Source organism: Rousettus aegyptiacus, unplaced genomic scaffold (genome assembly GCF_014176215.1).
Source record: "Rousettus aegyptiacus isolate mRouAeg1 unplaced genomic scaffold, mRouAeg1.p scaffold_m13_p_4, whole genome shotgun sequence".
Taxonomy (NCBI): domain Eukaryota; kingdom Metazoa; phylum Chordata; class Mammalia; order Chiroptera; family Pteropodidae; genus Rousettus; species Rousettus aegyptiacus.
The window spans coordinates 50,379,307-50,404,312 of NW_023416307.1; the positions used below are offsets into that span (position 1 = coordinate 50,379,307).

Here is a 25,006-nt window from a genome sequence, read left to right on the forward strand (position 1 = left end):
ATCAATAGAGTGCCAAAGCATATATATTTTTTACCCTTTTGGTATTAAGTTCAGAGAAAGTATCATTTCTCAAACCGATTATTTCTCTACCTAGGAGAAGAAATACCACTTGCAGGAGCGGGTTGACAAAGTAAAGAAGAAAGTGAAAGATGTGGAAGAAAAGTCAAAAGAATTTGTTCAAAAAGTAGAGGAAAAAAGCATTGACCTCATTCAGAAATGGGAGGAGAAATCCCGAGAATTCATTGGAAGTTTCCTGGAAATGTTTGGTCCAGAAGGAGCACTGGTATGTTCTTTCCTGCTGGACAGCTTAGGTAATTTTAGAAAAATTTAGGGAATTCTCGTGCTGTGGAAGGAATTACAGAATTCTTGAGCAGAAAGGGACACTGACATTAAGAAATTATCTAATCTGTTCCCCTTATTGGGAAGAACTATATTTCAACTCTCCTCAAAAAGTTTTTTAAAAACTTTACAGAAAGAGATAATTTTGCCAGCTCCCTATCAACATCCACATCTGGTAACAAAATAAGCAAGTAGCCTTGTCCATCTTCTACATTATAGTGTTAGACAGAAGGAAAGAACAAAGAACAGTAAAAAGAAATCTGCCTCTACTGCAAACAGCTGCTTCAGAATCACCGGGTAAGGTAGGAATTCTGTCCTTGAGGAGTAGCAAGGCCTCCTCAAGCCAAATAAAGGGCGTACATGTAGCTATTCAGCAAATGAGCCCTAGGTTAAATATAAGAAAGGAACTGACTGTGAGTGTGTTTGTATACCAGAATAGATTATTCAGGGAGAATATGGAAATTTTTTTTCAGAGAACTCTAGAACTAGGATAGGTAGGTACCCTTTTGTCTGAATTAGTTCCTTTGTTTTTGCCTGGAGCACAAGCCAAGTAGCCTTTTAAGAATTACTTTGACATAGAAGTCAAGAATTGGGTGACTGTGGATAGCAGGTGGGAACCCTTGATAAGTGGTATAGCATAGACCATTTTAGGGAGCAAATTACTTATATAGCTGTGTCCCTCCTCTGGCTTACTCAATCACTTTTGACATTTCAGAGGGCACTCGTGGTAATTTGAAATCTCAGACCCTCAGAGTGATTTAGTAGGATCTATAGGTTTCTTCTAACTCTTCCTTTTGGTCTCCCCAGAAACATATGCTGAAAGAGGGGAAAGGCCGGATGCTTCAGGCCATCAGTCCAAAGCAGAGTCCCAGCAGCAGCCCCACTCGTGACCGCTCCCCTTCCCCCTCTTTCCGATGGCCCTTCTCTGGCAAGACTTCCCCGCCTTCTTCCCCAGCGAACCTCTCCAGGCACAAGGCTGCAGCCTATGATATCAGTGAGGATGAAGAAGACTAATTTGTCATCCCTCCTTTCGTCTCCCCTTCCTCTGTCCCATCATCTTCAAAAGCTCTCTGTTGAATTCTCAATTGTGATCCCAACACTAAACCTAAGGACAGTTACAAAGGAAAAACAATTGGGGCAAGAGGACTTAGGATGGGGGAACCAGACAACCCATCCTCCAGGTGGCATCACCCACCCATCCAAGAAGGAGGCTAACTATACCTTAGAAGCCTGTTCTGCACTCATATACCTTCCCCACAGACTTTGCTTTACTGTTTATGTTCATGTGATCTTGACAGGGAAATTATCATTTTTGTTAATTTTTTAAAAATTAGTCTTTCAAATGTAATAAGTAGAACTAATTTTTTGCCCCTGAGGAGTGGGCAGAAGGAAGCTGTGTAATACCCAAAGGCCTTTTCTTCCTGATATGCTCTAGTATTTGCCTTCTGTTCTGAGGCATACTGGCTTGCCAAGTCATTCAAGCAATGAGCCATGCTGATGGGTGATTGGGGGTGAGGGTGGGGGAATATAATTTTGGTTTCCTTTTAAAAAAACGCTAAAAGCCGGGCAACAGTCACAAGTACCGTAAATGTACTGCTGGCACATGTGTCAATGTGGCTGTGGAAGGAAGGAGATATGAGCCTAACTTTTCTTACTCCCTGAGGAGTTTCTTGTTGGACCCAATGGGGTCCATGAAGACACTGATGGGGATGGAACAAGACCTCATAGCATCAGCTGAAGTTTTTCTGCTGTGTTCATCTTCTCAGAAAATTCTTTTGCCCAGTTATTTGGGAACTCTTGTCAGTCTCTTTCTTGCAATCTACCTTTAAAGGAAGGAACACTTACAGGTTTATTGTAATCAAGGAAGGGAGTGGGACAATACTCAATTCTATACAAAGTCAATTTAGATTAATTTTCCCCCTGGAGTAAATCCCTGGCCCTGGTGCTCCTATTTTTATGCCTATTTCCTAGTGTTTTACAAAGGATACTTTGTAAATGTCTGCAGTTTAAACAGGATCTGTTAATCTGTGTTTCTCATAGCCATATTGAATATTTAGAGAAATTTGCACAGAACATAGAGTCAAAAGAGTAAGGAATCCACCCCTCCCTCACCGCCCCCCTCCCCGCACCACTTCCTAAAGCCTTAGTTTGACCTCTGTCCCTCTTAAAAATGTTTTTGACTGGAACCAGTGCCCTCTGAGGGTGGCAGCTGGCAGGGACTTACTTCCCTCCATCACCCCTCCAGCAAGCCACAATGCAAGTGTTCACAGTAAAAGAGTATGGTAGATTCTTTCCCTCTCCCACGTGTGCCTGGTGGGTATGGTCCCACCTCCCCCTGTTAGGTTGCCTGGGGGAGGGAGTGGGAAAGGTTCATCACTTAAATTTCACATCAGAGAATGCTGATGGCTTAACACTTCCTTTCGAGTATGAGCTCATTTTAAACTTCCAGCATCCTATAGCTTCATGACCTAGCAGATCATCATCAGTTAATAATCCTGTGGCTGGGTTCTGGGGAAGATTGCTTATATCCAGGCCCCACCCTGTCACTCATAAATACCCCTTGTGGGGGTGGAGTTTTAGTGTTTTCAGCTAGGGAAACCACATTTTATCTTTTATTGCCCCTCTGCTAGGGCTGTGAGCATCTCATAGTCACCTCCCTAAACACTTTTGGTAAAACCTGCCTGCCTGCACAGCAGGGCTACTGTAGGTTCTTAAAACTTAGACCACCCAGAAGCAGATCATGGCAGAGTAGAAGGACAAAGAGAGGGAAACCTCTTGTCCTGATGGCCTGTGAAAACTACATTTCTAACCCTTCTCATGAAGTGCTATTTTTACTACCAGATCCGGTTTACACAATCTTTGGCTCGGAATCCTTTTTGAAACAGGTGAAGTTAATGTTTGCCTACATTACTCAGCTTCATATGAACTCGTTTTAACTTTTCTGCTTCAGTCTTCCTTCTTTGAGAATTCTGCCTATTCCAGTTTTATTCTACCTGGTATAGAAAAGCTATTTTTACTATCAAATCCAGTTTACACATCTTTGGCTCGGAATCCTTTTTGAAATAGATGAAGTTAATGTTTGCCTACATTACTCAGTTTCATATGAACTCATTTTAACTTTTCTGCTTCAGTCTTCCTTCTTTGAGAATTCTGCCTATTTCAGTTTTATTCCACCTGGTATAGAAAGGCAATGAAGTCACCACTGAAGCCCACTTACCTTTTCCCTCAATGTACACAAGTCATTTAGTATATTTGGAAAGGGAGAGCCCCAAAATGTGGTTTCCCTTTCTGCATCACTCCTCTCAAGTATATTGTCTAAGTCTCAAATCTCTGGGTTTTTCTCTAATGCTCTGTCAATGGGCTGCTTTTGGCATGCCCGGCCCTTGAAATATGACCTCTAGCTGACAAGCTCTGTGAGACTACTAGGGCCAGCATGTGCACACATTCTTGGAAAACTCTCTTGCCCCTTTTCGCAAGCCTCTATAGCCTCAGTCTCCTAACACTAGTATATCTTCAAATAATTTTGACTGAAAGCAAAATCTTTTATAGTGTGGCATACTAGATACTTTGAGATAAATGTGATCCTAGGTGCCAGACAAGAATGAGTAGTTGGAGAAAGCTGTTGGGATGATGCATTATTTGATCATTTGTGCCTAATTCAATGAAGTTAAGGGTTCACATACCACGACCATGCCTGAGATCTGTAAATCTTCTAATATTAATATTTGAGATTGTGGAGGTTTGTGTGTGAATCCCACACACAAAACTGTCAGCCCAAATAGGCCAAATGTGGCAGAGATGGGAGAGCCTTAAAAGTTGGTTGGCTTCAGAGCCTCTGCAAGAGAGAAGGAGAATGGAGAAGGAAGTCCTATAGCTGATGGTGAAGAGGTACCATTCAGCAGTTCCCTTGAGATGGGCTGGACAGAAAGATTGCTCTTTTCATATACCAGACTCAGTAGCACTGAAAAATAGAGGTTGAAACTTGAGAGTTATAGAAATTGATCATTGTGCTGCTACCTCTGCTTCTGATAGCTAGAGTCAAAGACCACTATTTTGCTGAAGCTCGACTAAGAAGGTTGGGGATGTGAGGAGTTTGAAAATCCTGAAGACAAGGAAAAATATAAGGGAGGTGGAGAGAACTTTGACCTTAGCACCTGAGTTACATTTTTTAAATGTAACTTGTGACCACACAGCTGGTCAGGCATTCTCTGGGTGTTCCCTGTACAGCTATTCTTCACAGTGCTTTTGTTACTCTCTTCCTGGATTATCCTGGGTTGCTTTTGATTCTCTGGAGCTCATTGCCTTTTTAATCCTATTCCAGATCCCATATTTAAAATCTTTCTAAATAAATTACATTTTGCTGCTTTTCTTTAATTCCCTAAAAGCCATAACTTCACCATTTTCTGTCAGCACACACACTTACCAGAAGTTGAATCAATACAGGTAGGAAAAAAACCTCCCATAACAATGTTTTTAACTAATTGTATTTTTTTAAGCTTACCGATATAAGTATTTTTGAAGGTTATATTTTTCAAAGTCACACAATGATTGTTTGTGTTTTCTCTCATAGAATTGCTTGTCATGGGATAAAGAGTGGTCCCTAGCTTCTATTTTTCCAAATAAGTAGAACATATTCTTGAGATTATACTATTAAATGTTAATCTTCTTTAAAAGAAGAAAGATTTTTTTGTCTGCCAAAGTTAGAGGTTAGTATTCAGATTGGTGTAGAAAACAAAAGTGCAGGGTTTAACATGAAAGGATGAGCCAGGTCGTGTTTCTTTAGGTTTGAAGTGGGCTTTCCCCACCCCTTTTCAGAGGCACTGACTGTTTTGAACACAGAGACTTGATTGGCTGGATTGTGTTATATTGAGGAACCCGAAAGCAAACAAACAAAAGTATTAGAAAGGAATGCTGGCCTTGGCATGAAAGTTAGCCCTGTCACTGGTGCCAGTATCCATAGGAATGCTTTCCTCAATTGGTGTTCAGTATATTGTTTTCCTGTCTGAGTGTTATTAATTCGTTCAGAGTTATTTTGGCTTTTGTCATTTAGGCAAATAAAGGCAAAGTGGTTTTCCTTAATGTTTTATTTTCTGTGTTTTTGACCTGATATACATGCGTATGATACAATTTATATATTGGGGGCTTTTACCTGTACTCTCAATTCTTTTATTTTTGCATCCTAATTTATCTCCTCAAAATCAAGCTCCATGACCATGTTATCAGGGGACCCCTTTTGCAGCTTAGCACAGAAAACTTAAAAAGCCAGTGTCCTACAAAGGGAGGCTGATGCAGCTCTTCTAGTCTAATGCTGTCAGTGCCCTGATGACACATCTGTTGAGGAAAGAGCACTTTTGAGCTGTTCCTCAGAAGCTTGGTATCTTTGAGACTTTGGGCTTGTACTGTTTTGTGTGGCTCTGTTTTACTCCTTATACGACAGACTCCCATATACTCTTCTCCCTTTTATTTGCTTTGAGAAAACTCAGAGTGACCTTTCTATACACAAGCTTTAAGGGCTAATAGTGGCACCCACAGGGGCAATGCGCCCAGTTATAGTTTCAAACTCCATCCTGTTTGTGTATTGTAAGACTTAAAATACCTTCAGCAGGCAAGATCCCAAACAATTTCACCCTGCTGCACAATTCACCTTCATCTCTATAGTCAAATATAATTGGCCAGCTTGTGCAGACAATGAAATCCTTCCCCATTTGGTCAAGCTTGAGGGACAGGGAAGAAATCTTATGCCTGTCTCATGGATACAGTGTCTCTTTCATTGTCCAAGCCATCCACCTCAGGCTTTGAGGTTCATATCCGAGTCTGGAGAAGAAAAGGGTTCATATCCAACCTTGTCATCTTTCCTTCTGTAGTACATTCGTGTCAGCACAGTTATCAGAAAAGTCTCCAGTATGAGGAGGTGGCAATTCATCACTGCAGTGTGGGGTGAAATATAATGTAGGTTATGCTAAATTAAATAGGTGTTATCCAACCAGCAGTCCTGGCATGTGAGTTGAACAACATTTTCTCCAGTTTATTCTCAAACCAGGATCTAGGGATGGTAAGTTGTCATGAATAACATCACAGGTTAATTGTAGCGCCAGAACTTGGCTCTCTATCTTTTACAGTCTGACGCTAGCATTAACCCTCATTTAATGTGTTTTATTGGCATGACCTTCTGCTTCCTAACCACACCCATTCCTCTCCCAAAAGGTAAGGATTGAACCCATGGCTTCCTGGGTTGGCCTTCAAGGCTGGCCTCAAGCTGTGGGATTGCAGCTCTCCTTTGTGTGATCAGAGAAGTCATAGTCTCCTTAGTCTCTGTTGGGATTCTTGGAGATCCCTTTCTGGGTATTCTGAGCAGCAGTCAGCCTGACCCTCCCCCCTCCTAATTATTCTGGAATGGGATAGGAGTTCCTATGTGCTCACCTTGAGACCGGATTTTAGAGGAAAATGGAGGTGAACAAGCAATCTGCCCACCATTCGCCAGTACTGAGAAGATGGATGGCTGCAGGGCAGTCAGGATGAGGAGTACCTACAGAAGGGAAAGGAGAAGGGAGTGCCGAGGCCAACCGACCCACTGCTGTGCTTGTCCTGCCACTGTGCACTTGGCCAACCTTCAGATCTGTGTAGTTATAGAAGGTTGAGACTCACACTTGATTAAAATTTGGTGAAGTTGTAATCTTTAGGAAAATTAGAATCTCATCTTCTGTCTAATATGTTATGAGAATTTGTGACAAGAAACAAGGGCTGATTGGAAGTTCAAGTCTATTTCCCTATCTCAGCCATGGCTACTAATGAGCACTTAATAGATGAAAAGGGTGGATGATTAGAGAAGAGTCATTCCATCTACCTCAAGTACCTGAGTTCCCTACTGATAGAATGATGGACAATTAACCATTAAAGCGCCCTTTAAAAATTCTACCTTGCCAGGGGCTGAAAGAGGAAGGAAAGGGGAATTAGTGTTTAATGGGTACAGAGTTTCTGTATGGAAGATGAAAAAGTTCTTGGGATGGGTGCTGGTAATGGTTGCACAACAATGTGAATGTACTTAACGCCACTGAACTGTATGCTTACAAATGGTTAAAGCTGTAAGTTTTATGTATGTTATACCACAATAAAAAAGAAGAAAAAGTCTCTGTCCAGAGGCCCCAGGAGAATAATTTGTTTTAGTGCTTGTCCTCCCTGAGGCAAGACAGACTGACTTGTCCCAGCTTCCCTACAATAATTACAGGCAGGTTCAGTAATCTCAGGCTTTTACCTTGTGGCCTGACCCTAAGTGCTCTGAGGCCCAGATCCTTTATGCCCCTTGGGGCTCGGATTCCATTCTATGCTCTTCTCTCTCCCTTTCCCTAGCTCCTTCAATTCTACCTACTACGTGCCTGAAAATTCACATTGCAGAGGCATCTGCTTAGATCAAATGAGAATTTATGTGAAATCACTCTGTTAACTATAGAACAGTCCTTATGCCTGGGGAGTAGGAGAAGGCCCAGCAAGGAGACAAAGAATGGAGAGAGAAGGAAAACGAGATTGGGCTACAAGTCATTGCATTTAGTGGGAAAGCTATCTTTGGACCGAGAAAATGGAACGTGTAAAAAGTGAACAAATATGCCTTTGAGAGGACTTTCAGAAGAGGTGTGAAGATGAAGAGGCAGTACGATGAGAAGTAATGTGGATTGGGGAGTTAGACAGATCTGTGTTTTAAGGTCTAGCCCCATCCTTATATGCCTTTGAGCAAGTCCCATAGCTTCTCTGGGTCTCAGTTTTCTCATTTATAAAACAAAAATAATGAGTTCTAAGATTATTGTGAAAATTAAAATGTAATGTATGAAAAGTGCCGAGCACATGGTGTAGGTAGGTCATAGGTGTAGCTGAGATAATGCTGATGCTGTTGGTGGTGATGGATTATAGGGTTTTAGGAAGTAACTGTAGGAAAGAAAAAAGCAAAGGCAGAAGAATTTTAGATTTGATAATACATACATTATGGGTTGAATTGCATTCGCCCCCAAACAGATATGTTGAAGTCCTAACCCCCAGTACTTCAGAATGTGACCTTATTTTGAAACAGCGTAAGTTCTGGTTAATTATTATATATATAATTAGTTAAGATGAGGTCATAGTGGAGTAGGGTGGGTCCTTATTTTAATATGACTGGTGTCCTTATAAGAAGAGGAAAAGGGACACAAAATGCAGACACATGAGGGGAGTGCCACGTGACAATGGAAGCAGAAATCAGAGTGATACAGCTGCAAGTCAAGGAATGCCGATTGCTGGCACACCACCAGAGGAGGGATTCTTCCCTCCAGGTTTCAGAGGGAGTGTGGCCCAGCCCACACCTTGATTTTGTACTTTAGCCTCCAGAACTGTGAGACAAGAAGTTTTCATTGTTTTAAGCCACTCAGTTGGTGGTATGTTGTTATGGCAGCTGTTGCAAATGATCATAACAGAAAAGCAAAAACTGGTAAGGGGCGGGGTCATTTTCCAAATCTCATAGGAAACGTGAGGCTTAAGTAGATTCCCAGACCCACTTTTAGCCTTTATTAGTCTTACCTCCTAACCTCAATTATTTATAGCTCTATTATGAACCATCTTTTCTCTCCCAGGGTATAGTTACCTGGAACAGAGCAAATTTGGCTCCTATGTTCTGCTCGCCCAGGTGCAGCTTGGCTTGACGGAAAAGGATGCCCAGGGTCCAGAGAGCCAACAGGGTGGACACACCAAGGAAAGTATTGATCCATAGAGCTGTGCTCTCCTCAGAAATCTGGTGGCAGACCAGAAAGGAGTCAGTGAGGGAGGCAAGCCCTTTTCTTCTTCTATTTCTTCTCCCATAGTGGGACAGGTAATAAAAAAAAAAGCTCTAAAGCCATGGCCTATCTCAGTCTCTTCTCTCCCCACCAGAGTCTTGGCGCCTTTCTTTTTCCACAGCCACCCTGTCCTCAGGATGACCCTGTCCCTGGGGTTGTGCATAAGGAGATGCTGGCTCTAGCTATTCTTTCTAGAACTCAGAGATACTAAATGCCTCTGGACTTTGCTGCCCTTTATGCCTGGCTTACATCTGCTGGGTCATAGATGCCATCAGGGATGAGAAACAGGCCCACCAAGTTCAGTGTTATTTTGAAGAAGGCATACTGGAATGGGCCCAACATCAGCAGCTGAAGCTTCTTCCTGAGGGGAGAGTAGGGTTAGGAACATGCACCCATAAACTACCCACCCCAGGTCTTCCAGCTCCCTCCTGGGTTGAAGCTTGGTTGTCATCATAGACACGAAAATGGTTAAATGGATGGGGACATAGGAAAAAGACAGAATGCTGAGAGCATTGGAAATATTCCCTTTTGCCTCCCACTCTACTCCTGGACTAGAATGCTGCTTTTCGTGTAAGAATTATCAGTGTCAACTCTGCCTCATTAACCAAAATAGGCCGAGGAAGCGAGTAAATAGCCTAAAATCAGTTTGCTCTGTGTGGCTAAAAATTGTAGGAGGCAGTGGGTTTAAGTGATGAGAACTTTGGAGTACTTCCTCTGCTCCCCGAACCCAGGGTAGGTACCCAATATATCCTGGCTGGGGGATGTCCACTCTTTCATCATTGGGTTTGTTCCATACAAGTCTTATTCCAAGAGCCTTGAAAAAGGGCTGAGAGAGCCCACAGATGCTCTTAGGAGAGTGTAGAAAGAGTAACCTATTCTTCGAGGACAACTCTCCCTCCTAACTTACCTGGTGAGCATGAGTTTGGGGCAGCAGGGGCAGCAACAGCAGCAGGGGCCTGTGTGAGTCATCATTGGGGTGTCCTTCAGTGTCCTCACTACTGCCTCCTTCCCACCAAAGCCTTCCACCATGACTAGTATCATCAGGTAGAAACACACTGAGTAAAACCTGGAGTGAGGGGTGGTTCCATAGAGTAGTGGTTAGCATGTTTGCTTTAAACGCAGAAGGTTGTAGGTTCATGCCCCAGTGGAGCCACGGTCCATATACCAGGTGCATCAGGCCCTGGGTGTGCGCCATGAGCATGTGGGAGTAGACACCCCACCTTTAGAGATCCAGTTCTTAAGGGGAGATGGCAACATCCATAGGTCAGAGGTGAAAGGGGGTGGGAATTAAAGAAAAAAAACACCTGGAGTTGAGGGAGAAGTGAGCCTAAGAGTACACAGAGGGAAGAAGGCAGCAAGCCGAGGGGACACCTTCACTGCCAGGAAAAGATGGACTGCAAAGGGAGCAGGGAGAGGTGCTATGTGCTGAGGGGATCATGGTAGGCACTAGGCATTCTGCATGTGTGACCCAAGAAGAGCGAGAGAGAGAATGGGGACCCAGGGGTCTGGGAAGAGGAGAGGTTCAGTCTGTGGGAACAAAATGGTGGCTGAGGATGAACAGATCTAGAAGTTCAGGAGACCCAGATTAGCACAAGTTGGAAAGGGCTTGATTCATGATCAATTATTATGCAGGGATTTATGGAAGAGATAGGTGATAAAAGAAGACATAGACTCTGGAGTCGTGATTGAGGAACAGAAAGGAACCCCAGAAGGCTACCTGACCCAGAGCTGGGGGAGGACAGGACACTCACGAGGTTATGGCCATTTCCACGAACATGAGGGAACGAGGGATCCAGAGACCAAAGCAGCAGAACACAGACACCACCTGCTTCCACAGGAGCAAGAAACTGGTTAGGGCAAGGAGGGAGGCTTTGTTTTGTGCTCTCTCAAAACTTTTGTGACAAGGGCTCAAAGAAGCAAAACCTAAACGTTTGAGGCACCATTATTTAAAAGTGGCCAGGCGGAAAAATCATTGCTTAAATAAACTAATTAAAATTTTTTATTCTAAATCAGCTGCCAATTCCTTCTATGTCTAGGGTTAGAGACAGCGAGTCACTTTGAGTCAGGGGCTCTTTTGAAGACTATCTCATCCTCTATCTCTGGGATAGGAGTAGGTAACTTAATCTTTAGGAGTAAATGGATCAAAATCCAACACTTCCTTTTCAACATCCCATGTTATTTGAGCATCTCTGATGACTTGAGATGGCCCAAGCAGATGGTATTTGGCAGGAAAGGACCTCAAGGACTCTACTCTTCATCCCAATGGACACTCAGAGCTCACTGTAAAGAAATAGAGGTCCAATCTTACGGTCTACGAGCAAGCCAAAGGCCTATACAATGGCTGTGAACATTTGAAAAGCTTACAGTATAAGCGTAAAGTATGACCCCATGGGGAAAATTCCCTTCTACACTCCGAGCATCCACTGCTTGCTTATACAGAAAGGAGGCTTGCTATCAACAGCAATGCTGTGGTGGGGAAGTGGTGAGGGGACCGCTGGTGAGCTGAGCAGTTTCTTCAGCTCTCTCTGTGGCTCTAAGAATTCAAATACTCCATCCTACTGCCTGTTGGACTTCCAAGCATGAGTCCTGAATGCAAATGGAGATCACACTACAAACCCCCACCGTAAGGTGGTAGAGGCAGGCAACACTTTGCTGACTGAATTGCTGAGTTTAGAAGAATTCTCAAAATGGTCCCTACCTCCTCTCAGTCCTTCCCAAAAGGCAGCTACAGGGCCCCTCACCGTGGGTGCAGAGCTGCTCCAGAGCAGAGTCTTCCTCTTGATGGGACAACTGGTGTTCTTGTACAGGTAGACAGCATCTTCCAGGAAGATGGCGATTGAGCCCAAGACAAGCAAGGTCATTATGACCATGAGGGTAATTTCTGCAGGGCTCAATGCTAGAGTGGAGAGGACAGATTCCAGTGAGTTGAAGACCAGGACTGAGGGGCACATACGTAGCTTCCTCACTTGAATTTAAATCACTTTATCTTATGTAGAATTATCTGGCCTACCTTCCCATCCATGCAGAATAATAGCTTTTTCTTAGATCTAGAATATCCAACGTGTTGCTAAGAAATAGTCATTCTTTTGCATGGATGGGGGACTAGACAAGACAATTCCAGATATGGTGAGGCTTACATGACCCAGGGTATAGACACCAAGCAGGTTTTTATATAATTAGCAAAAATTTTGAATTAGGAGTTTGGTAGGGCCTCTTCACTTTTCTACCTCTATTGCCAGGTGTCATGCTAGCAAACATGGACCAATTAACATTATAATTGAAGCAGAATGTAATTAGAGGTATACTTTAGAGCTGTTTAAATTGGATTTCAAAAATTATGTAATGAAACTGGGACATTATAAAAAAATTTTAACAAAAGGGAAATGGATACAAGACTCCAAGGACATTCAACCTATGTTGGCCTCACAACTTTATCTTACATTAAATGTGGCCCAGTAGCTCTCTTTAGTGTTCATTATAATCATTTGAGTTACTAAAAAGTAGCTGTCAAGGCCCTACCCTCAGAGATGCTGCTTTAGTAGGTCTGGGATGGGCCCAGTAATCTGCATTGTTAACAAGCTCACCTGATGATAGTCAAGGGATAACAAATATTTTGACAAACACCAGTGACACTTCTCTGGCCTCACCATTGCTAACAGGAAAAAATTCATATACTCACAACATGTGTTTCTGAACATGTGATTCATCGATTCAACAATTAGTTTCAAAGGGTTCTGTGACTAAGTCCAGACCCTCATTTATCTAAGTGTCTTTTCTAGTTGGCAGACTCTCTCCTTACCACTTCTTAACTGGCTAGATGAGAGGAAAAGGGCAGGGGAGGAAGACAGTCCATTATTGGGAGTGAAGAATGAAGAAGGTATTGGCTAGTCTGCCCTATATTTTAGTGACTGAGGGCCGCTCAGAGAGGTATTACTGCTGAAACCAAACCAGGGAGGAAGGAGACCACATCACAGTAAAGACTTGATTTGTCATCTGGGCCAGTCATACCTGGTAGCACTAGATCAAAGGTGAATCTGTCAAAAAATATCACATTGATCCTGATTGTTTTTATTTAAGGGCACACATTATTCTCTCTGCTTTACCCAAGGGAGGCTCTTTATCTTTGACCACAGTTAGGTCTAATGACCAATTCAGAGCACCTGCCATGAGGATGATGGCCCATGGATTCCAGCTCCCAGGCAGCACTTCTGAAGTCAGTAATTAACTTTTTCTTTCTGTCACAGGCCATAAAATACGAGACTGTGCTGTTTTTCTTTCCACCTACCTACTCAATCCTTCCTCTGCCCACCTTCATTTAGTTAGGATACTACCCTCTGGATGTCTAAATACTGGCTTAGCATTGCTTTCACTGTTTAGCAATGTTGCCTCTTTCTTAATTACCTCTTCAGATACTGCTCTAGTAGGCCCTGCAAGTTTTGAATATTAAAAAAGTATTGCAGTTTTTTTTAAAAGACTTTACCATTTTCTTCTTGAACCATTTAAAATATAAACACCAGAGGATTTTTTTTACATATTTTTACCCTTTTACAATAAAAATGTGTGTTTAAAACAATTATGGAGATACTCATAAACCTACCGTATTGCAAAAGTAATTCCAGAATAAAGGAATAAGTCTTTAAAAATCAAACAGGGAGAACTGAGAGAGACAGAAGAGAGAGAGGGAATTATATGTTCATCAAAGCTTTGGAGACAAGAGACCTTTCTAAGCTTAGGAGCAATCCAAGAAATCAAAAAGAGATCGATGATCAAATTTGATATAAAGAGTTTAAACTTTTGAATGTTAAAAAAAGGGAGGGGGAGCAAACAGACTAGGGGAAAGCATTTTTAATAAATGTGTCTTCAAGTTTAAGATCTTTGTTAATATAAAGAAAATTGATAACAAAAACAGGAGGCTCTTGTAAAAAATGGGAAAATGACATTAACACAGTTTAGGACATGTAGTCAGAGAAGAGTAAAATAACAGTGATATATTATTTTTATTCTGTTAAGAGATAATGTTTATTGTCCCAAGTGAAAGAACAGAACAAAGCTCCAGAAAAAGAACTAAGCAAAATGGAGACAAGCAATCTACCAGATGTCACGTTCAAAACACCGGTTTATAAGGATGCTCAATGTTCTCAGAGAGAACTTCCACAAAAAGATAGCAAACATAAAAATGGAGATAGTAAACATAAAAAAGAACCAGTCATAAATGAAGACCACAATGACTGAAAGAATTCAAGATTTGGAATTAACAGTAGATTAGATGAAGCAGAGGTTCAAATCAGTGATTTAGAAGATGAGGTAGTAGAAAACCCTTGATCAGAACAGGAACAAGAAAAAAGATTCCAAAAAAATGAGGATAGTTTAAGGGGCCTCTGGGATAACATCAATCATGCCAACATTCGCATCATTGGGGTACCGGAAGGAGAAGAAAGAGCAAGGAATTGAAAACCTATTTGAAGAAATAATGACAGAAAATTTCCCTAACCTGGTGAAGGAAAATAGACATACAAGTCCAGGAAGCATAGAGAATCCCAAACAAGATGAGCCCAAAACGAGCCCAAAGAGGCCCATACCAAGACATATCATAATTAAAATGTCAACAATTAAAGACAGAGAAACTGCTTTAAAGCAGCAAGAGAAAAGCACTTAGTTAACTACAAGGGAGCTTCCAGAAGACTGTCAGCTAACAGAAACTGTGCAGGCCAGAAGGGATTGGTATGAAATATTCAAAGTGATGAAAAGCAAGGACACACAGCTAAGGTTACTCTACCCAGCAAAGCTATCATTAAGAATCAAAAGACAGATCGAGAGCTTCCCAGACAAAAAGCTAAGGGAGTTCATCACCAGCAAAACAGTATTACAAGAAATATTAAAGGGACTTCTTCAAGAAAAAAAAATCAAAAACATGAATAATAAAATGGCAATAACTACATATCTACCAACAATTACTTTCAATGTAAAAAGACTAAATGTTCCAATTTAAAGACATAGAGTGGCTGATTGGATAATAAAACAAGACCATTACACAGGTTGCCTACAAGTGACTCACTTCAGATCGAAAGACACATAGACTGATAGTAAAGGGATGGAAAATGATATTTCATGAAAGTGGAAACAAAAATAGCTGGGGTAGTAATACTTATACTAGACAATATAGACTCTAACACAAAGGCTATAAAAAGAAACAAAGAAGGATCCAGTAATCCCACTTCCGGGTATTTATCAGAAGGAACCCAAAACACTGCTTTGAAGGGATGTGCACATTCATATATTTATTGCGGAATTATTTACAATAGCCAAGATACAGAGGGTATCTGGGTGTCCATTGATAGATGAATGGATAAAGAAGAGGTAGTACATATACACACTGGAATATTACTCAGCCATAAAAAAGAAAAATTTTTCCATCTGCAACAACGTGGATGGACCTAGAGGATAGTGTGTGAGAAAGACAAATACTGTATGATTTCACTTATACATGGAATCTAAAGAACAAATAGACAAACAAAACAAACAAATTCATAGATACAGAGAACTTTTTGATGGTTGCCAGATCGGCAGGGGGGTCGGGTCTGGGTGAAAAAGGTGAAGGGATTAAGAAAGTACAAATTGGTAGTTTTGAAATAGTCACAGAGTTGTAAATTATAGCATAGGGAATATAGTCAATAAGTATGTAATGTACCAGGTAGGTACTAGATTACTGGGGTATCACTTTGCAAGTTATATAAATGTCTAACTACTATGCTGTACACCTAAAACTAATACAATATTGAATGTCAACTATAATTGAAAAAAATATTTTTTTAAAGAAATTATTCAATAAAAATAGAGACAAAAGGTAAAGAAAGTCCAGATAGGCAGAAACCAAAATTAATTCAGTAGATTTCTGAAAATGAATCTCCATTGTTAGGAGGAGGAGACTGCTGCAGGCCTCTCCTTTCCTGAGCATCACCTTCTTCTTGACTTCAGCTCATTGAGGTGACACAAGCCATCAAGGCCAAAGCCTTTCCCAGTCTTCACTGTCCTTGACTACTTGCTCCTTCTTGAAAATCTTTCCCCATTTGACTCACAGAACCACAATCCTCCGGGTTCACTTCCTGGCTTCTGACCTTAGGTCTCTTCTACCGATTCCTCATTCTCTCCTACACCTTATGTTTTCCAAATTCAGTCACTGAAGCTCAGCTCTTCTCTGTCTATTGAGGTTTAGCATTTTCCTACTACTCTTTAAGGCTCCCGACAAGCATGTGAGCTGTTCCCACCTCCAGGACTTTATACTTCTGAGCTCTCCACTCAAATGCCCCTCTTCCACCAGCCTTCTATATGTGCCCTGTGCGATCTGCCCCTCCCCCTACCCAATGAGATTATTTGCATATTTATTTAATTGCTTATTGTTTGTACCCTCACCTTATTGTAAACTCCACCCACGCAGGGAATTTGTCAGGCTTGTTCTCTGTTTTATCTCCTAGAACTCAAAACAGCAACTGTGAATATTTGTTGAATGAAATAACCCCATAAGAATTCCTATGGTCATCTCTGTTTTTTAGGCTTTTTCAAGAAACAAAACTTAAAGTGCTATGCACCTTGCCCAGGGGCACACAGCCTGGGAGTGAAGGAGTGAGGGTTTAAACGTTGGGGTTCCTGATGCTAAACCCAGACTCTTAACCATTATACACACTGACTATTGGTGTGTGTTCACATAGTTATAGGAGGGAATGTGGAATGATATAAACAACCAAATGCAACCCTAAAAGATTGTTTAAGTTTATGAAGGAGGGGGTGCAGCATATTCTGACTGTCCAATACAGAAATGCTTTAGCATTTGTTTGTTTTTATAACTCCCGGCTTTGGTATTCTATTCTTTCTCAGACTTGCAGTATCTACAGGCTCTTGTATCCACTTCCATGGTGCAAAAGCTAAGAAAGAGAGAAGCTCCTTAGCACCCATGGCCTGACACCACTGCTCTCCATCAGACTCATTTATCTTTTTAGAAGATTGTCCCCTACCTTATTTTTCTGTACCTTAATTGATATTATGGGACAAAAATGATCTATGGCCAAAGGATTTCTGGAAATGCCTTAAAGTTAAACATGTTTCCTGCAGAGCATACTAAAGTGTTTAATCTGATTTATATTGTAAGTTTCCAAAAAAGGAGATTATAGAATACAGCTTTTACAAAACTGCAGACTTTTCATGAAGCACTCTTTGGGATTAGTATTCTAAGGACACACTTTGGGAAATGCTTCTCTAACTGACCATTCTGAATACAATTATATACCTATAGTGACTAGCAAAGTTCCTACTGTCTCTGAATTAGTGAAGATTACCTTTTTAACTAATGGAAACAATATAGGAACATTAAAATTTTGAAGAAAGAGTAGCACCCATCATCATAGCTTGTTCCTAACCAAAAATTATTTTATTTTTGCATATTTATTTCCATGGAAGTTAAGAGCTTAGACTCTGGAGACAGAGACACCTGAGTTCAAAGTAAAATTCCACTTACTGCTTGACCTTGGAACAAGTTATTTATCCTCTCATCAGACCTCTTAGCACAGCACCTGGTATGTAATATTTTTGCTCAATAAAAAGTAATTTTAAAAAAATCATCCTGGTTGAAATGTCTACATATTATATTACTGCAGTCATTCTGTAAAATTTTGTGTTCTGACACCTGTTGTTTCAGACATTTTTGGTATTGTGCGTAAGACTATAGTGCTATGTTGTTGTACAGGACCTTATCTCTTCACTGCCAGAGGCTAAAGAAGTCAGAGGAAGAGAAAATGAACATACCCTTCCTAAAAATCAGGTTTATTAAGATAGAAATTTAAAGAATAACTCACTTTCCTGAACACTTTTGTCCTGTCCATCTTATCTCCTGCATCTAACCCTCCCATTTACTTAACAATATTTACTTAGTACCTGCTACATGATACCAGGAATAATACATCAGAGAACAAGACAGAGAACAAGACTCTCTTGTGAGAGTCCCAGTCTCTACTACCGACCTCTTTTCCGTCTCTGGTCTCTTTTGCTGTTCTCCCAACGTGGACCACCTCCTCCATGTATAGCTGTGTGTGTGTCTATGTGTGTATTTTTAAATCCAACCCTCCCCCCCTTTTTTTATCGTGGTAAAAGTCATTGCTCTTTTTGAGGTCTACTGGAATATAGAGATGAACCCCTTCATTAGGAAGTGAAAGCACCACCCCCTTTCCAGCCACAGAGTTAACATCGAAAGCATGCTTCCCCATAGCAATGCTTTACCTTTACCCTAAGTTCTTATACAAAGGCTTTTCAGTCCAACATTTTTTCATCCAATTTCTCAGGTCTACCAACTAGCAAATATATTACCTTCTCACCCATGATTACCTCACTAGAGATCAGTTTATAAAGGTACCAGTGAGGATTAAGGGAGAGGGGAATACAGTGGGAAGCCCTGGGAGTCACAGACTGGAGACACTGAGTGTTGGAGAAAAGGATACCCTACCCCATCAGGGTTAGGGACAAACAAAGGAGATATGCGTTTTCTGAAATTATTCTGTAACTGTAATCAGCACAACTGTAGTTGTGTATTTTGCAAAGAGAGGTGTTGCTGGTCTAGTCTGGTTTAGAGCCTGCGAGAGCCATCTCAGTAGTATTACACATGCTACACCAGCATCTGGCAAAAGGAAAGATTTATTGTGCATTGCCAATGTATTTTAAAGCATTTCAACTTCCTCTTAGGAAAGAAATCACAGACACAGAAATAGGGAAGAAACAACTGTCAGCATAACCCCCATCCACAAAGGAACAAAAAAGAGATGGCTGTGTTTTTATCAATAGCAATAGATGACAACAGGAGGCAAATATAGTATCTATTATAGTAAAATATTTAACAACTAAAATAAAACTAAAAATTAAAAACATCCAAGTAGTCTTAGAGTGGCAATTATTAGAAATAATTGTTTTATCTTTTGTTTTTGGTATCTTTATCAGTTTGATTTTTATCAGTCTGATTTTTCACAAGGAAGGGCAAAGTGGAGAATTTTGTCTTTAATGAAAGGTGTTTTGACTAGTACATCTAAAACAATTGTTTCACAATCATTTTTCTACGAGTTGATACAACTGAAATGCAGTATTTTCCCCATTCCTCTAAAAAGCGATTTATTTAAAGAAAGTGAGATTGGCAAACTGAGGTTTTCTTGGGAGTGGGGTGGGTAAAAAAAGGGGAGGAGGAAAAAAAGGAGGCGAGAACAGGAAGGGTTAAGAAAACCAAAGTAGAGCTGAAACAACAGCAAAACATCTGCCAGGATGGGTCCAGCCAAGAAAAAGCCAAGTTGGAGGGAAATTTTAATACTAGTTCTACCAATAATTTGCTGGATCAATTTGCAAAGCTATTAAGATAGGCTTTGTCTTTCTGAATCTGAAAAATGGGAATACCACCTACCAACCCCAAAAGAGCATTTTGTAAGCCATAAAAAAATTACATTAAAACAAATATCTGAGAACATAGGGTAGTTTCTTTTCTCTCCTCTTTAAAGGGTTACTTGAATTTGGGTGCTTTGGGTAGAAAAAGGAATAATGATGTGGTTGCATGGGACTTATTTGAGGTCTGCTACAAAACAGTCAATAAATTATTTTATTCAACAACTATTTAGTGAGCACTCATAGGTTTTTGTTCTAGGTGGTGGAGTGTAGCAAAAAACAAAAGACTCTGCCTTCATGAATTTTACATTCTAGCTGGGAGAGTCAGATGATGGACAAATAAAACAAGTATTGCTCCCGACACTGGAGGAACAAGTGAACCTATGTCAAAATACAATGACAGGTCAAGCCCCACATACACACTTGGTTCGTGGGTTCAGCAAGCTCAAAAAAAGAAAACAGGGGGAAAAAATAGAAAACATATCTGTTTAGCATTCGGAAAGAATTTATAAAAAACTTAACATGTTACTTTCATGTGTTCTAATGAAAAATAATTTCTGATGGGTAAAAAATGGATTAAGATATACAAATTGCCAAATATAAAAATAATCATGGGGATGTAAAGTGCAGCACAGGAAATGTAGTCAATAATATTGTAACAACTCTGTATGGTGTCAGATGGGTACTAGACTTTTCCGGGTGATCACTTCTTAAGTTATATAAATGTCTAGACGCTATGTTGTACACCTGAAACTGACATGATATTGTCTATCAACTGTAATTCAAAATAAAATAATTTCTAACTTAAAAAATTTTTTCTTTTCTGTTTTTTAATCTAACATTCCATCACAGCCTGTCGAAAATGATTTTATAATAATTTTTTAAATTATACATTTCAAAAATAAGAATAGAGCAAATATAGTATACCCACAGCCCATTTTAAAATGTCATGATATTGCCAATTTTTCTTTGAAAGTTATTTTTAGAAAAATTAAACATTACAGATGTATTTGAAGACCCTTGTATATACCTCCTGAATCCTTTTCCCTTCCTTACCTCACTTCTCAGGGCTAACTACTATTCTGAAATTCATATATATCTCTTCTATTTATGTTTTAATGTTTCACAAAATATGTACATACTCAACATACTATATTGCTTTGCATTTTTAAAAAAAATTTATGTAAATGAAGCACCTACAAAATGTTTTTTCCACTGAACTTGTTTTCATGATTGTTATTCTTTTCATTATGACCAACAAATGCTACAATAAGCATTCTTGGATGTGTCTCCTTGGCACATACAGGAGAGTTCTTCTATTCATATTCCTAGAATTAGAATTGTTTGATTGTAGGAGATGAGAATCTTCTGTGTTACGGATATATAATTAATCTCTGAAGTAGTTATACCCATTTATACTCCCACCAGCAGTCTGTAAGGGTTCACCATTCACCTCAAATTCACCATCACTTGGGGTTATCAGGCTTTTATTTTTCCCTATAAGAGAGTAACGAAATGATATTTTATTATTTAATTTGTGGTTCCGTGAGTCTTAACAAAATAGATAATCTTTTTGTATATTTATTGCCTGTTTAGGTTTCCTCTTCTGTAAATTGTTCATATATTTTATCCAATTCTTATTTGGTAATTTTTCTTATACTGACTACTCATCCTTTGTTGGTTATAGGCTTGAAAATATCTTCTCCCAGTCAATAGTTTCACTTTTAATGTTGTTTATAGTGTTTTTAGTTGTGAAGAAGTTTGTTTGCTTTACATAGTCAGTCTCCATGATCATTTATGCTTTCTTGTGTTTAAAGAATTGTTCTCTTTCATAAAGATATCTTTTCTATATTTTCTTTTGTAACAATGTTTTCATTTTATATTTAGGTATTTAATCTACCTGGATTAAAGTTCTTTTGGAACTATTTTCATGTTCATTTGTTTGTCATAGGGACAGGCAATTGTCCAGCATTACTTCTTGAAGAGCCCATTATGCCTCACTGATGTGTATAGCATCTTTTCACAGAGCAAGTCCCCAGGTGGGCATGGGTCTAATTCTGGGCCCTCTATTCTGTTCCTTTTTTCCACCTGTCAAGCCCCTTGTAGTTATTGCCTCATTGCTTTAATTACCCCAGTCTTATTATAAGCCTTAATCTCTGGGAGGGCAGATACTCTTCTTATACTTTTTCAAAATTGTCTTGGCTTTTCATGGTCCTTTACAGTTCCATATAAATGTCTGAATCAGTCCATTATATATATATTTAAAAAAAAAAAAAGTCCTTTACAGACGACAATTACAATCGTATCACAAATTGCATTTCAAAAACGGATTAGTGAAAGGTTCAGTAGTTCTTCCAGAACAGCTCTTTCTTAGATGGCATTTATTTTAGGGAACAACAGAGTTTACAAATGAAGGAGAAAAGCCATGCCTTGGCACCCTCCAATGGGCGCCTCTCCCCAACTCGCCTGTTTCTGTCAGCATAGTCACCATGGCCCAGATCCCCAAAGTCATCATTGGAGTCACCTTTTCCTTCACTTATCTCATCTAGATATTTACCTGATCGTCTACTCTTTCTTTGGATTGTCTGCGTTTTCCACCCTTCCCTTCCTTTCCCTGACAGTGCTCTCTTTCAGACTCTTGTCCCTCATGCTGGGCTGGGTCAATAACCTCCAGTTCATACCTCTGCTTCTCAAAGTTCTTCCTTGATTACTGATTAATGGTCCAGAAGTACTATCCTGCCCCTCCCAATCTCAGAGCCCCAGTTGGCACTTGTCAGTCCACAGGACAAAGTACAGCTTCTCTGCCAGATGCTCATCGGGCCCCACCTTACCCTCCCAGCCTCTCAACGGACTCCTTCTTCCCCACCAGCAATCTTGAATCCTGCCAAACCTAGCTCTTCAGCGTCTGGAGAACCTGCCTGCTCGTTCTGTCTCCATCTCTACCCCAGCAGTGCCCATGGCCTGCTCACCATGCTTTAACTGCTACCCACTCCAACAGTTCCACCTGGGAATAAAGCAGCTCGCTGGACTACCAGGCCCAGAATGGTCTCTCCCTTTGAACATCATTGGTGCTTCTATTTGCACATTTTGTAGCAAAGCAATGTGAGATCTGTTTTCACTGTAAGGCAGGGATTCTCAATCTCAGTGCTACCGCTACTGACGCTTTGGCCCTGATAATTCCTCTTCATGGGGGGCTTTCCTTTGTTTCCAGGACAGCATCCCTTGCCTCTACCCACTAGATGCCAAGTAGCATCCTCAAGTTATGGCAACAGAAACTGTCTCCAGACATTGCCAAAAGTCCCCTAGGGAACAAAATTGCCTCTGGCTTACAACCACTGGTGTAAGGAGAGACTTGTATCACCAGCCGTAGTCTATGAACAAGAGGTTTTGGGAGCTAGATGTAGCACCTGCATAATGGCATGAACCACAGAGCAGATACAGGGTTTCCCTGGACACTCTGGCAGTCGACATTAGCTTGGTACAGAGCATCTGAAACAAAGCTGAACACTGTCTAAGGACATGCCCATGTGTGCCTCCTAATGCACACTGATCATAACCTGCTGTTCGGAAAGAGCTTTCTCCTTGAGGTTACATCAGTAAGGAGGCTGGGAAAAGCATTAATCTTAATCTCTTCCTCTTGTTTACCCATCAGAAATTATTTTTAATTAGAACACTTCACTGTAACATGTTAACTTTTTTAGAAATTCTTTCTAAACACTAAACAGATACATTTTCTTTCTTTTTTCTGAGCATTTTTTGAGCATTATTTATTACTATCTAAGAAGTAGTTAATCATGTAGTAAGAAAACAAAGTAAAATGTGAATGAGCTACATTTGCTTTGAAGATGCTTAGGTCAATTGACTGTCTTGTTTTAGGCATCTTCAAGGAATAAACTGAGTCCCATCCTCGGCCTTTCACTTTCAAAATTAATTCAGTGATAGGAATCTAGTTGCCTAGTACAGTCAGAATACTTTTACAGGTTCACCTAAGTCTTAAGAACATTATTCATAATAACCACCCCCTTGAATGGTAGAGGTCTTTTTCTAAGAAGGCTATTGTGCAGGCCTCAAGGGGATTCTGTGGGGCTTGGGTCATCCTGGGCCATCTGGAGTCCCTGGATATTCCTGGGGACTGAAAAATGCTCCAGGCCAGGGTCTCAATTTGAATGAGCCTGGAGGCTAGGATTTGTGGGAGGCCCAACATGCAAGCCTATCTCCAGGGCTCGGTTGTCATGACCCTCTTCGGCTTATTGGATCCTCAAGGAGTTAATCTTCTCCAAGGCTTTAATCGTGATTTAATCATGATAGACACCTGGCCAGCTATCTCCTCAGCTGGCCAGCTCAAGGCTGCCTCTTCTGCTCTTCTCGGCTGTCCTGACTTACCACTGCAATGTTCATTTCCTCCTTTTGGCTCCCTCTGGGGAGGGTCCCTGACTCACCTCTCAGAAGCTGGGCTGCAGTGAGAGGGTGTGAGAAGCAAGCAGAGGGGATGCTGTAATTGGTTTTCAGTACCTCCAGAAGGTCTGCCGTGTACCTGGAGAGACACCAGCCTGTGTTCAGAATAAGGGGACTTGTGGAGGAGAGAAAGTACCAGAAGGGACACCAGTTACTTGACAGTCCCTCAAACACTCCTGGGTTCAGGGAGCTTCTCTATTTCCCTTCAAGATCCTGATCCTTGGAGGGAATGGAAGATTGGGCCAGGCCAGTGTGTAAGGCAGCCTGCCACCTGGGCCATGGGCAGGCCTGGCTGCAGTACCCAAAGAGCCCACAGTTTATTCTCTTTACTTCACATGGGCAGTAACTCAGAAGCTGGCTAAAGAGAAAGAGCAGGGTCCTAGGGAAAGAGTGGGCCGTTAGCACTAAGGATGGGTACTCTACATGCTCCCTATAGCTCCCAACTCCGAGGTATTTCTTCTCCCATTTGGGGAGAGAAAGCCAAGACTCTGAGAGGTCACACACTGGCCCAATACCACATGTCCCTGAGGACCTCGGGGACAGCTGGACCATTTTCAGTCCTGTCTCATTCCATGTGCTGAGAACCAAAAGGCCCTGGGAGGAAGGTAGGGACATGCCAGAGCGATAGAGGAGGCCACCTGCTGCTTAGCAACTGGCTCCTGGCTCAGGGCCTGCTGCCCTCACTCACCTGGGATCAAGCTTTATCTGAACCCTGTCTGGCTCCATGTCTTCTCTCCTTCTCCAATTCTCTCAGCAGATACTGAGGGACAAGGAAGGGCAGACAGGTGAGTGGCCTCAGGGAGGCAGCTCCAGGCCCTGCTGCCTGTTCCCCTTTCCCAGTGGACTCAGGCAGAAGGTAGGCGGAGTGGCTGAGTCTTCCCCTCTGGCTTTCTCTCTTCTCAGGCTTCCCAGTGTCCACAAATTCCTCTCAGTTCATCTCAGAGGAATTTGAAATTTGATCTTAGCTGGCTACATTCCCAGGTTTCTGACTCCTCCTGGTCCTTAGGTGT

General features: G+C 41.1%; 2 protein-coding genes across 5 annotated transcripts in view; one reads left to right on the plus strand and one right to left on the minus strand.

Annotated features, from left to right (window-relative positions):
• The window catches only part of PCYT1A (phosphate cytidylyltransferase 1, choline, alpha), a 40,605-nt gene extending 35,187 nt beyond the window's left edge, over positions 1 to 5,418 (plus strand). For all 3 annotated transcript variants that reach the window (XM_016135249.2, XM_016135250.2, XM_016135251.2), the window contains exons 8-9: positions 95 to 283; positions 1,147 to 5,418. In XM_016135249.2, coding sequence (XP_015990735.1) covers positions 95 to 283; positions 1,147 to 1,353 — 396 coding nt within the window. In that variant the 3' untranslated portion in view covers positions 1,354 to 5,418. The remainder of the gene's footprint in view (positions 1 to 94; positions 284 to 1,146) is intronic.
• Positions 5,419 to 5,785: 367 nt separating this feature from the next.
• On the minus strand, positions 5,786 to 24,884 carry SLC51A (solute carrier family 51 subunit alpha). Of its 2 annotated transcripts, XM_016135252.2 has the most exons (9): positions 24,685 to 24,884; positions 23,981 to 24,075; positions 11,876 to 12,030; positions 10,886 to 10,959; positions 10,042 to 10,200; positions 9,384 to 9,495; positions 8,945 to 9,091; positions 6,760 to 6,865; positions 5,786 to 6,264 (listed from the first exon to the last, which is right to left on the minus strand). In XM_016135252.2, the coding sequence occupies exons 1-9, from the start codon at positions 24,720 to 24,722 to the stop codon at positions 6,128 to 6,130; spliced, it is 1,023 nt and encodes a 340-aa protein (XP_015990738.1). In that variant the 5' UTR covers positions 24,723 to 24,884; the 3' UTR covers positions 5,786 to 6,127. The 2 variants fall into 2 exon arrangements, with proteins under 2 accessions (XP_015990738.1, XP_015990739.1); XM_016135253.2 differs by lacking the exon at positions 23,981 to 24,075.
• Positions 24,885 to 25,006: the final 122 nt, after the last annotated feature.